At 39.4% G+C, this 13,671-nt stretch overlaps 1 protein-coding gene across 1 annotated transcript in view; it reads left to right on the top strand.

The window, feature by feature from the left end:
* The window catches only part of LRIG1 (leucine rich repeats and immunoglobulin like domains 1), a 144,692-nt gene that overhangs the window by 71,947 nt on the left and 59,074 nt on the right, over window positions 1-13,671 (top strand). Inside the window, exon 3 of the mRNA XM_089676014.1 lies at window positions 4,160-4,234. Within this exon, the coding sequence (XP_089532140.1) occupies window positions 4,160-4,234 (75 nt within the window). The remainder of the gene's footprint in view (window positions 1-4,159; window positions 4,235-13,671) is intronic.

The raw sequence follows: 13,671 nt of genomic DNA, 5'->3' as shown, positions 1-13,671 counted from the left end.
CAAAAGATGTGGTGTCCTCAATCATGGTGAAGGCATGAGTTGTGTTTTTCCTTCATTAAATCTGGGACCACCACACTACCTAGTAGGCGTTGGCTATTTTCTTTGGTCCCTCGTTTTATTTTCATCCCTGGCTCTTGCCACAAAATGTGCGACTTGGGAAAAATCGCTTTCTTTCAAAGTATGAAATAAAGCTGCACATTCAGCAAAGAGCTGCCCCTTCTATCCTGAGTGTGGTGCAAGCAGGTAATTGCTTCAATATGGAGCTTGTGGAGAAGGGAGTCGACGAGGGTGGCCGAGGACTGAACAACCGATTTCCAAGGAGCCATTTGAAAAAAAAAATTGAGCCAATTAGCAAAATAGCTTATCGGACAAACACAAGGAGCATTTTTATATATATTTTTTTGTTAAAGCGGACCTGTTAGCAAGATAAACAGCCTTCTGTTAAGGCCTTAGACTGGTCTCTTGGTAACAAGAGGCCTAGTCTTCACCAATTTGTTTATTTTGTCTTTTGTCAGTCAGGTTTTAAGGGATTTGTGTGTGAAAAATACAAAGCAACTCTCTCTTTGTATATGCATTGGCTGAACTGAAAGGGACCAGTTTTTGGGACATCTACTATGTATAAGGGCATTTACCTTTTTGTAGCTCTTGGTGCAGAGTATCAGTATTTACTGACCTCTCCCCTGAGAGCTGAACAGGCTTTGGATGCTGCTTGTAACGCCCAGTGTTAATCTGAAACAATAGAGAACATCCCCTATACACTTTTCAGCAGTCAGCATGAAAAGCCTTTTTAAACTGTTCAGCATTTTGGCTAAAAAAAAGGCATACATCTGCAAAAACTTGTGAAACCACACCGCTCATGTGCAAAGTCTTATCCCTATCTACAGACTTCCTGAGCTTCCAATTTGAGGCATACTTATAGCAGTAAATGAATTCTCAGCAGATGTGACTTGAAGGTTGCACCATCTTTCTTAGGCTGAACTTCAGGGGGATTTAAAATTATCCCTTGCGCTTGCATTGCAAGGGATAATGGCTCTTTTTGTCTATGGGAGACGAGAAACACTTCTACTTACCTGACCTGATGCTCCTCTATGCTCCAGTGGTGGACTGTCCCTCGGCATTACTTGCTCACCGCAGGCCTCAGGACCCAGCTTTGCTCCTCATGACGTCAGGATCCTAGACAGCTGGAGCATGGGAGAAAATACTCTGTGGAGACCAGTCTAGCAGTGGGATGGACTGGAGGTTCCCCTATACCAGGGGTATCCAAACAAAGAGCCAATTTACTACCCTTCAAATATTAGTGGGGCCAGACTGTGACCAGTGGCAGTAGAACATGTCCTGGCATTGCTGAGAGCAAACAATGCCATGGGCTTAGTGGTGAGTTCCCGTTTCTGGTGTCAGTCAGAGAAATAGCACTCCATTGTTGGTGTCATTTGGAGCAATACTGCCCCGTCTTTGGTCTCAGTGAAAGGAATAGTGCCTCGTATCTGAGGAAGGACAAATTCCCCAAGGGCCAGATGAAGGGAAGCAAAGGGCCACAAACAGCCCGTGGGCCACAGTTTGTAGACCTCTGCCCTATACCTAAATGATCAGTTAACCTTTGAAGCGTGGACAGAGCCCCACTGCAAGGGATGATTTTTCAGATGTCTGGAGTTGGTCTTTAAAGCTAAAGTTTAGGTGTACACATTTTTGTAGTTACATTGGTCCAGCTTGGAGCTGTTTTTGTATGTTACGAATACCTTCAAATCTGAAAATCTAAGGATAGACTTGGACAAATAAAGGCTTCCTAATGTTAGGAAATAGGTCTGAGGCCTTCTCCCTAATAATACGCTACAGGAAGAGCCCTTTTGAGGAGCATTTTATTGGCTTTTGAAAATAAAATCTTCAGGGCTGTCCCAAGCGGCCAGTTAAGAGAAAAAAAAAATAACCCAGAGACCTCTTGTTGAGAATGAACAGTAGCTGAAAGCTAGTTTTGAAGCATATTACAACATGATCTGCAGCTTGAGTAACATGCAACCAGTTCTTTTAGTGAAGGTTTTTGGAAGGTGCGGGTTTTTCGGGTAACTCCGGTTGTTTGCTGCAGCAAAAGTTATGTGAAGTAGGTGATAAATGTGGAGCTTGTTTAAAACACATCATCGATGTCTTGGAATCTAAAGCTACCTAAAACATTTGCGATCCAAACTATCTCTGAAATGAAGCATGGTGTTACATAAGCGCTATTCTTCTGTCACTTGTACCAGTGGTGTAAGGGGAGTGGAAGCACAGACATCCATGACACCTTCTGCTCCTGGCTGATCAGTGATTTCCACATCTGCCCCCCCCCCCGAAGTAGGATCAGGTAGGAGATGTCTGCTTTGACTAGGGGTAGAGCTTTCAGTCATTCAAATAAATTGAGTGACCAATACCTGTAGGCACCTTGCTTCCCGTCCTTATGGCACATGTTTCTCCCATTTTACACCTGTGCCTTTCACACTAAACAATCCATGCTGATTTTTCTTTGAATATTCTGATCTTTGTAATGTGTGGCTCTACAATTTACTTGTAGAGAAGCACAACGGTGAAGCTGTTCATCAGACATGGCTGCCCTTGCTTTTGTAAACCAAAATGACACCATATTTCATCCCGAGACACTGCTGTAACACAAGCCTCAGCTATGACCTCTAATTACAAAGAAGGGCCCACTTGTGTAGGACAGATTTGTCTGGAAACATGAGGAAGTTGTTCTGGAGGGCAAAGGTCAATGCGTAATCATTTATCAGTCGGCTTAAAAACAAAAGTGCTTGGCTATGAGAAGGTAGAGTTATCTTACATGCAGGTGTGAATCCTTATTGTAAAATATGTGAGCCAGAAAATGATGGACAAATTGCAGCAAAACCATGCATTTCATGTGTGTGTGACATTGTCTGATTTCTTTTATGGAGAATTTTAACAGTTTATCTAAAGCTACATTTCTTTATTTTAGAGTGGTAAGGGATTAGCACCTCTGTCAGGTTTATACAGCTGAAAAAAAAACAAAATTCATCCTGCAGTGTATCTTCAAATGCCTTCTAGAGGGTACATGGTGATGCAGTGGGATCCAAGTGACAAAAATGGCCACCATGCCAAGTGGTAAAGACCTCCAATCTTTACTGAGGTCTTATTTGCAAAAAAACGCGAATTTCACACACAGAGGACCTCGTAAACTACCAACGTATTTAGGAAACTATGGCCTCCTTTCCCAAATAATTTTGCAGAATCCTGAAGTGCCTTTAGTAGATCTTCACATCATTCTCTATGTGCCTAGGGTACCTCTGTTCCTGTATAAAGCCTGCAATGTTGACTTAGATTATCACCTTGAAACTCCTTTATATATTTCCTGTTGTCCACAAATCAATGTGAGCAATATTATTAGCTTCTGAGTTCTCTACAGTTAGTGGGATGGTGAACGTTCGGCAATGGCTCTAAATTTATGACATGAAGGTCTCTAGTACAGCGTTTAGTGCCTTTTCTTAGGCAGTACACTACTTTTCAAAGCCTGGGAAGATATTTTTAATTTAAAAAAAAGTATTTCTTTGTAGTGTACCTTTTTAAAGCGACTCTGTTGCAGATCTGCAAATTGAAATAAAGTGGCCTTCTTATAAAAATAAATTCTTACCTCTCTTGCTACCAGTGCCACCATGCATTACTTTGTTAATAAGGGAATAGTTCCCTGCAGTCTAATTGGAAACCAACACTTCTGGGAGTATCTGTCTTCTGTGACCCCTGAAACCTCACTGGTTCCTTTCACTGACCTCCACCTCACCACTGCATCCTGTAAAGAGGTGGAGGTCAGCAGAAGGGACCAGTGCATGCTGTGGGGGTCACAGGAGATAGTCATTCGTAGAATTTTCAGTTTCCCAACACACTTCGAGAGGACATTTCTCTTCAACAGAATGGTGGTCTTGGTGCAAGAAACATGAAAGGTGTTTACTGTCTCCTTTTTAAAAAAAATTTCAAAACAATAGGTGGCTTTATTTTAATTTGCACATAGGCAATAGGGCCGTTTTAACAAAACAAATTTTAGCCCATATCACTGGCCTCTCTGCCAGTTTGAATTACTTAATTTAAGCAGCATGTGGTATATGTAAGATATGGAGGAAGAAGATGTTGCCCTTGTTTTATGTATTTTGTTTTTCATTTTTAGGCAACTGGGTTACAATGAGCTGACAGCCATCCCATCTTTAGGATCTGCTGCTTCCCAGATTATCAGTCTTTCTCTGTAAGTAGTCACTTTATCAAACCATCAAAATAATTGCATGATGTTTCTTTTTGCAACAGTTTTTTTTATAATACCAACTATTTATTGGTACCAACGATTTTATAACATGAACCGTGTTACTGTGTCCAGAGATATTCAGGCAGTGGAATAATAATGTATGCTTAGTAAAGGAAAATTGGTACAGATAGAGGTGAAGAAAGGAGAAGGTAAGGTTGGGTGGAGTTGGGAAGGGTTACAACTTTTCTTTCTGTTTGAAAATGAGAAAAATAAATGGTTACCATGGTGTTGTCAAAATATATAAAATTGTTCTTATATCTAAAGTCCAAAAATTCTAGAAGGAATCCAATGTAGAAAAAGCATATCCATGTAACCACCATTAAATTTAAAATACAGAGCAACCTTGCTCTAGAACAGTGTTTCTCAATTCCAGTCCTCATGGACCCCCAACAGGTCATGTTTTCAGGATTTCCATTATTTTGCACAGGTGATTTGATCAGTTTCAATGCCTTAGTAATTACCACAGCTGTTTCATCTGAGGGAAATCCTGAAAACATGACCTGTTGGGGGTCCATGAGGACTGGAGTTGAGAAACACTGCTCTAGAAAACCACACATTCAAGCTAGGCACATATACAGTGGTCCTAACTGTGAAAGAATTTCAGTCCTAAGTGTACAGTTGAGGGGGGATTTAAAATTATCCCTTGCAGTGGGGTTGTGCTTGCATTGCAAGGGATAATGGCTCTTTTTGTCTATGGGAGAGGAGAAACACTTCTACTTACCTGACCTGATGCTCCTCTATGCTCCAGTGGTGGACTGTCCCTCGGCATTACTTGCTCACCGCAGGCCTATGGACACAGCTTTGCTCCTCATGACGTCCGGATCCTAGACAGCTGGAGCATGGGAGAAAATACTCTGTGGAGACCAGTCTAGCAGTGGGATGGACTGGAGGTTCCCCTATACCAGGAGTATCCAAACAAAGAGCCAATTTACTGCCCTTCAAATATAAGGGGGGCCAGACTATGACCAGTGGCAGTAGAACATGTCCTGGCATTGGGGAGAGCAAACAATGCCATGGGCTCTAGAAAACCACACATTCAAGCTAGGCACATATACAGCGGTCCTAACTGTGAAAGAATTTCAGTCCTAAGTGTACAGTTTCAGGTAATTTCAGGTAATTACCATAGATAATCCATTTGTTCGAAAGACGCACTTTTACATACTTATAATTGCAACAGTGTTTTGGAACTCCACTTGGATTAATTATAAATATCACAATATAATTTGCATATGTGGATTAAACAAACATTGGCGGCCAAATTCTTCTGAATTGCTGCGCGGTTTTCTCTGAAGCGGTATGCTTATTAGTCATCTTATGCCAATGTATGTAGCACAACAGGCCATACCACATCATAGGAGTCCTCAAAAATATTCCATCTTGTATACATGGTTGATATAAAAGAGATCAAAGAGTCAATATTACCATGTGCAAGTACATGTTCTCATCTGTTTTTTTTTTTTTTCTCTGGTCATCCAAATCCCTGGACTTCCTTCCAGTGTTTGTTCAGCTATAGGCTTGCTTCCATACACATTCCAACCATATTGTAGATTTAGTAAGGGTGATTTGTTTTTCTCTATATTGGATTTTTTCTAGGTTTTTGGGTATTTGGGTATATTTTTGAGCTAATTTAAAAAAGACAAATCAAGAAAAATTTTATTTTCATTATGTATCATAAGATTTAAGTATTAGTATGGATTTTGCATAGAGTTTGTTTAAGAAGGGTTATTCTTTATATTTATTTTTTCTGTGTCGGTTGACTTCCTTTCCCAGTGACTGCTATTATTGGGGATTTAAAATGATGACATATTTTACCAACAGGAACACAGACAATTAAACACCTGAGGTTCTGACACTTCTACAGTCTATCTAAAACTAAAAATTGAACACACTGTAGAAATAGGAAAAGGTCACCCAACCGCCGCACATCTTGCCTGGACCGAGTAGATAGCAGGTAAAAGCAGCCTCAGCTCGATTCATTCATGCTACGCCCCCAACATGATATAGGCCACATGGGTGAACATGTTGGGGGCATAGCATGAATGAATTGAGCCGAGCCTTATTTTACTTGCTAACCACTCAGGGCTGGGCAAGGCATGTGGCAGTTGGGCTATCTCTTCCTATTTCTACAGCATGCTTTGGGCCTGGACGAACCGTTCCCCAGCCTGCACTCTCACTAGTCAGCAGCATCCAATTAGCCTGAGTGGGGGCCACTAAGCATTTATCTTGAGTCACAAAAATTTAACACACGTGAGTTTTTATTACTTCGCACAGAGATCCCAGTTTTCTTGGGGCAATGTTTTCATCACCCTTTTTTTTCATATAAAGATGGCAGCACCCTGGGTCAACATCTACTACTTGGGCTGAGATGCTGGCTCAGAGATGAAGGAATCATGGTACAGATCTTGAGTATGTTCAAGAAGGTCTGAAACAGATCCGCCCCTGCTGCAACTTTCCACCATAGACATTCCACATCATTGAATAGTGGAGACTTGCTTGCAGTAGAATGATGGCGTCATCTCAGCCTTGGCAAAGTCACTTGACTGGAGTTTGAGAACTGTTTTGTTTTTTGGAAAATTATTCTATTTCCTTATATTGTGTGTTTCCAGAATGTATCCATGCATAAAATTGTTGTAAATTATTGTAAAATTGTAGGAAGGTCCACTTTAAGAGGAATGAAAAATCTACAGAGAAAATAACCTAGGGAAAAAAGGCAGCGAACTGATCATATCATTAGCCAGTCCTCATGGTCTGAATTTTGCTCTAAAGAAAAACTTCAGGCAGATTTAAAAAAAAAAAAAAAAAAGTATCTGTCACTGTAATGTATGGTTACTTCTTACAAATGCAAATCTGGTCTTCAGTGGAACTTTTGTTCATTGTGTGCCTCCCCAACTGAAAGCTTCTCACTATCCGCACCCAGGATCTAGTGAAAAATGTTTTGTAAAGATCTACATGCTTCATTAAACCTTTGGAGCTTTCCTTTATCTGTGCCAGGAAGTGCCTTTGCTTTAAGACTTGGTTGTTTACTTTCAGTTAGTTATAGAGGTTATTCTTGATTATGCTAGCATTTAATCCAGCGGCATCACTGTTCGGCACTTTCTTGGAGGCCAATACGCTCACCTTTCTTTTTTTTTTCTTTTAGTTTGAATTTGCTCACCTGTGTTTACTTTCAAGTGGAAAAAAAAAAGACTTGACAAATATAGTTGAGGTGACTTGGCACAGTGTTCCATCAATAAAATTGTTGATATAGCATGTAGATCTGAGATTGATGATGGCAAATCGCCACGTTCTGAAGACCTGAAGTTCTCACTAGTTTCTCGTCTTCTCTTGTTGAAACCAAATGATTCTCACTTTTTTTGCATGTGGTTTAGGACATCCCAAGTTGACATGTAAACCTTTAAATTGCATCCGTCGGCAAAACTTTTTTTTTTTGGGGGGGGGGGGGGGGGGGGATAGTATACAATTACTACCACTTTCTGTCCTTTGAGTTTCATTGGGGAAATTTTCCTTCACTTCCTTTCCTGAAAATGAGAAAATATCTGTTAAAAGAGAGCAAAATTCTCTCTTAAATAATGATCTCCGTAGCAAATGTCCCCATTAGAAGATTTACCTCTCTTCCTGCTCCAGTGGCAGTTTAAACTGATTGTTTAAAAAATCGAACTTTACAAACATGTCATACTTACCTGCTCTTTGCAGTGGTTTTGCACAGAGCAGTCCTGATCCTCCTATTCTCAGATCCCCCCTGGTGCTCCTGGACCCCCCCTCCTGCCAAGTACCCCCACAGCAAGCACCTTGCTATGGGGAAACCAAGCAGGCGTGCTTCCGAGCCGCTGCTCTGTATCCATTCACACACAGCAGCCGTTTGGCCCGCCCCCCGCTCTCTCCTCATTGGTTCATTGGTTGTGATTGACAGTAGCGTGAGCCAATGAGATGAGAGAGACCCGGGACAGACAAAGGCTGTCATGCACATCACGGGATTGAGATAGGGCTCAGGTAAGTATTTGGAGGGCTAATGCACACTGAAGGTTTTTTACCTTCATGCATAAAATGCATGATGATAAAAAACCTTGAGTCTCTATAGCCACTTTAAAATGAGATTTTTCCCTTATTTACAGTTTATAGTACTTGTAGTCACAAAGACAAAAAGGGAAAGAACACAGCCATAAAATAGGGCTTCTAGTTCGATCCAATTCTATCCAAAACTACAAAGTACATCCAAATGTATAGATTTGTAAATGTGTGTTTGTATAGGTCCAAGCTAATGTATGTGATCTTATTAATGTGTTTTGTTTTTTTTTTAAGTTGTTTCCCTTTAGTTACAGGTAGCATTCAGTCAGAACATGCTATTCCTTGGCAATGGCGAGTATAGGACTTGTACAACTTTCTTCAAGTTTTTAAACTTTTCAAAAAATGTAATCTTGCATAGGAGTTAAAGGTCTTCATTGCAAGATTAGGAACTGCTGAAAGGGTAGAAGTTGCACCTTAATTGTGGCAACAATACGGTCCCCACCACCACCAAAATACTAGACTACACTGGACACCATAGGTGGTATAGAGTGCACACTGCTGGGAGAAGTGGCCTGGCTTCCCTTCTTTGTGTGATTGGAAGTTGACCATCATGTAGAGGGCGCAGGATGCTGGGTCCTGATTCCTGACATTGCGTAGCTCTGAGTAAGAGAGCTTATGGGCACTAGGCATTCCTGTCTCTGGGAATATTTTCCCATCTCCATGGAAGCCCGGACTTGTCCAGCCATGGTCTGCCATTTTATAAATATAGTATTTTGAATTTCTACAGTTCCACCATGACTACCAAAAGAATTCTCTACAGTTTAACCATGACAACCAGTAGAATGTCACCAATTCTAAAATTAATTTTATAAAGCCTGGATGGAGAGCAAGTGCTTTTTAAAAGTTGGCTGTTTTTGTGCTCCGTTTTGGTTTTCCAATTTCATGTAATGGAAAGGTCTACTTTGAAAGCAAGCGGGGGATATATTTTGATCAGAGGGGCATTTATCATATTTGTATTGTTGAAGATGTTCAGAAATCGTTGCCTAAAAAAAAAAAAGAAGCTGTATTGTGTGGCTTTCATTGCTGTGAAGTCCAGCCTTGAGCATTAAAAGCTTTCAAAAGGACCTTCTTTTAATCTCCAGATGTTCTTCTATTATGTTTTGTGTTAAATAGAAAATGGTCAATTAGCTGTCCCCTGCTATTCCAGGGATTCAGTGGTGAAGAATTAACTGCTGACTACTGGGATTTGGAGAAAATGCGTTAAAAAGCTTTGCACATTTCTTTTTTTTTTTCTTTTCCTCAAGTGGATTGAAAGAAATGCATTTCAATGTAGTAAGACATCAATGAAGTTTTTGAAAAGTCCCCAAGTGTTCTACTAACACTTGTAAGAGGGAATCCTTTCTCTGCAGTAAAGCGTATCGTCCACTGGTGGTCTTTGTACTAACTTTCAGCACACCCTCTTCTGAAAATACCACAATTAAACATACAAGGTTGTTGGGCCAAGTAATTATTTTTTCTTTAACTTTGCTAAAAAAAAAATATTTTTTTTTTTGTAAAAGAAGGTTTAATGGATATTTGAAGGAGTGGTATCACAAAAATATAACTTTAATATTAATGGGCAAATCTGTACTACTTGAACATAAAGACGTTCAAAATAAAGATGGTATAGCTTTTGAAATTTAGAAACACAAGATGTCTTTGTGTACAGTAATGGTAGAAAGTGGTGTTCCTCAAAATTCTCTTCCCACCAACTGTCTGTGTTTTCTAGAATTTCCCACTCTATCCAAAACTGACTGCGGTTTTGCTTAGTGGAAGTGGCTGTGTATGCCCCAGCAGAGCTATGATTGGGTTTCATGCAGTCTCACAGTTGTGGGAGAATTCAAAAAGTTAGGGAGCCTCTCCTTAGTATATCATGGGTGTCAGTTTTTGGGGGCAGTGTTTAGACAGAATGTTACCCACAAACCTGTAGACCTGCGGGAAGATTATGGACATTCAAATATTTACATTCTCTTAACAAGCAGTAATTAGGTTTTAATACAAGTCCTCACTGCCCTCTGGAGCTACAGGCTCTTTGAGGCAATTAATCCTCAAACTTAGAAGAGAAGCAGTGAAATCATCCAACTCTAGTCTGTCTGGTATGCTGCTCTCACCCCTCTTCCTGTGCTCTTGCTCTGTGTTTACATAAGTGATTAGATTGACAGGCTGCTGAGTCACTGCTGGGAGGGGGAAGCAGAATGTGCTTCTTCTGTAATTTGTGAAGTTGAATTGCTCCACAGTGACAGAAACTACAAAGATCAGTGCAGGTTTGTTTTAAAGCTTTTTACTGCTCTTTTAAGAGTTTGGAAATACTGGACTGTCCATAGCATGCCCATAGTTCTGCTTTAAAGAATTGGTGTTCCAGCTCCCCAAACTATGGCAGGCCATAGATTATGCAATTTTCTTTCCTGCAACCATGGGTTGCAGGAAAGAAAATTTCTCGATTCATCCCGTGGAGCTAATGTGTTCTTCCGGTGGGTGGAAAAATTTCTTGATTCATCCCGTGGAGCTAATGTGTTCTTCCGGTGGGTGGGGGGTGCAGGGTGCCAGTAACCATCTCTGCCGGTAGAGCGCAATGATTACTGCTAGCGGCTATAGCTGTTAGCAATAATCATATGTAAAATCCATCAATCTGTTTGTTCCCAATTAATCGATTGATTAACTTGGATACATTCAGCCTGCCATACATGGCTGAAAAATCCAAAATGCTGGTTGTACCCAAGTTGCTTGATGGGTCAACTTTTGGTACAATCAGCCTGCTCATAGAATGATCGAATCCCGGATGGTTCAGCAGGGACCGGCCAAGATTCAATCCATCTATGGCCAGCTTAAGGAAATATCATAGGTTTTATTTAAAGGTCTAAACGGAGTTGCCATTAAAAACCATAGAAGCATTTTTGTTTGGATTGGAGCTCTTCTTTAAAAGACTTCAGTAATTAATAATCAGTTTGAACTTGCTGCCCAGTGCTATAAAAGGTGACTAATTAAATAACAAAGCAAATCCAAATATAACCCTCCTTAGGGGGTTAAGGCAGTGGAAAAAAGGATTAGGTGGTTCACAAAGGGCTAAGCCGCTTTCTGCAGTGTATTTACTGTTAAATCGAAATCAATAGGTCTTCACTGCCACTGCAAAGAGTATAAAACTCGATTAAAAAATCAATCTGTTTTACAGGCTAATTAATGTCCAGATCAATCCGCATTAAACTGTAATTAAATAGATTAACTAGACAAATCTGATGGATTTTCTGCTGATAGGGCTGTAGAGAGATCAACAACTGAGCGTTTCAATCAGAATACATTTTGGAAATATCTGATCGGTCATTTTTGGGAATAATAATACACCAGCCTTTGTTAGTATGAGCGACCCTGAATATATTAGGGGCTTGTGTAGAAGTTTGTTTCTGTGAGTTTGCTGTGCATTTGATCTGCTTTGAGTTGGTTTTTTTGGCAGTAGCAGATCCTGTAGCGATGTGTTCAAACTACAGGAAAAGATGATCAGGCGCAGATTGCGGCCGCATAATGCATGCATTTGAGCAGCGCTTTGCTCGAATGCAAAAGGCAGTCAGTTGCATATCTTGTTTTTTTTTTTTTTTTTCTTTTTTCTTTATTTATTTTTTGCCTTTTTCTTTTCTGTTTTTGCTTTATTTATTTTATTTTTGCCTTTCTTTTGTTTTTTTTTTCTTCTCTTCAATCCTTTTGCATTTTTTTTTTTATTTTAGATGGTTCTCTTTTAAAGGGACTACATGTATGTTTGCAACAGCGCTTGACTCTACTCAAATTATGATATGAACTGCAACCTTTTTTTTATTAGAATGTTTACTTGGCTGTTTTTTTCCTCTGCATGATTTACGGTTGCAAGGAGAAATATACAAATGCTTACAGTAATTATCCTGGGCAACTCCTAAAACACTAATTGGTTATAGCTGCTAATGTGAAGAAACACCTTCCCCAGTGGCGCTGTGAACTCTGAATCAGAAATGTATACTCATTAAACTAAACTTAAAAAAAAAAGTCCTTATTAGCATAAGTCCATCAAATCCATGTGGATATCACTGTAAGTGCTTCAATCTTCTTGTCACTTTACATCCCAAACCAATATCACCACGTGCTCGTGAGACAACATTCCCTTCTGGGTGTACACTCACCAGACTCACCTACCTCCCACTCTCATGGTTGCATGTCTCGCTTGTTGAGCCTCCACTTAAAAGCACCGCTGTGTAAAACTTCATAAACCTCCTTACTTCTGTCCCCCAGGTATCATTTCCATGGAAAGATAAAAATTAATCCCCAATGGAACAATAACCAACGTTCAAAGTTTTGAAGAAAAAGAATTCCTGATCGTAAGCCACCATCCCCAGAATATTATGCAAATTTGAGAAAAAAAAACAATCTAATGGGACTTTTAAGGCATTAATACATATAATTAAAAATATATGAAATCTTTATTTTCCATCAAATTTGTAAAAATTTCCACACATATAAAACGTGTAGTAACAGCGGTTTCTGAAGGTCATATATATCGTTACATCACCATTATGAGTTATTTGTTAGTTACAGAATTTGTCTTATAAATTGTATTATGTGCAGAAATTTTTAAAACATTTGAGAAAAAAAAAACCAATTTAATGGGACTTTTAAAGCATTAATACATATAATTACAAATAAATGTAATCTTTATTTTCAATCAAATTTGTAAAAATTTCCACACATATAAAACGTGTAGTAACAGCGGTTTCTGAAGGTCATGTATATCGTTACATCACCATCATGAGATATTTGTTAGTTACAGATTTTGTCTTATATATAAAATCTTTATTTTCCATCACATTTTTAAAAATTTCCACACATAATACAATTTATTTTTAATTGTATTAATGCCTTAAAAGTCCCATTAAATTAGTTTTTTTTTCTCGAACTTTCATAATATTCTGGGGATGGTGGCTTACAATCAGGAATTCTTTTCTTCAAAACTTTGGTTATGGTACCATTGGAGATTAATTTTTCTCTTTCCACGGAAATGATACCTGGTGGACAGGAGTAAGGAGCTTTCTGAAGTTTTATACAGCAGTACTTTTAAATGGAGGCTGAACAAGCGATCCATGCAACCATGAGAGTGGAAGGCATGGGAGTCTGGTGAGTGTACAGAAGGGAATGTTGTCTCACGAGCACGTGGTGATATTGGTTTGGGATGTAACGTGACAAGAAGATTGAAGCACTTACAGTGATATTCACATGATTTGACTTGTTAGTTACAGAATTTGTCTTATAATACAATTCATAAGACAAATTCTGTAACTAACAAATATCTCATGATGGTGATGTAACGATATATATGACCT

The sequence above is a fragment of the Staurois parvus genome, unplaced genomic scaffold, assembly GCF_062004578.1.
Source record: "Staurois parvus isolate SC_StPar_1 unplaced genomic scaffold, SC_StPar_1.0 ptg000162l, whole genome shotgun sequence".
Classification (NCBI taxonomy): domain Eukaryota; kingdom Metazoa; phylum Chordata; class Amphibia; order Anura; family Ranidae; genus Staurois; species Staurois parvus.
Note: the sequence above shows the minus strand (reverse complement) of the source record. Positions and strands in the feature narration are given on the sequence as shown.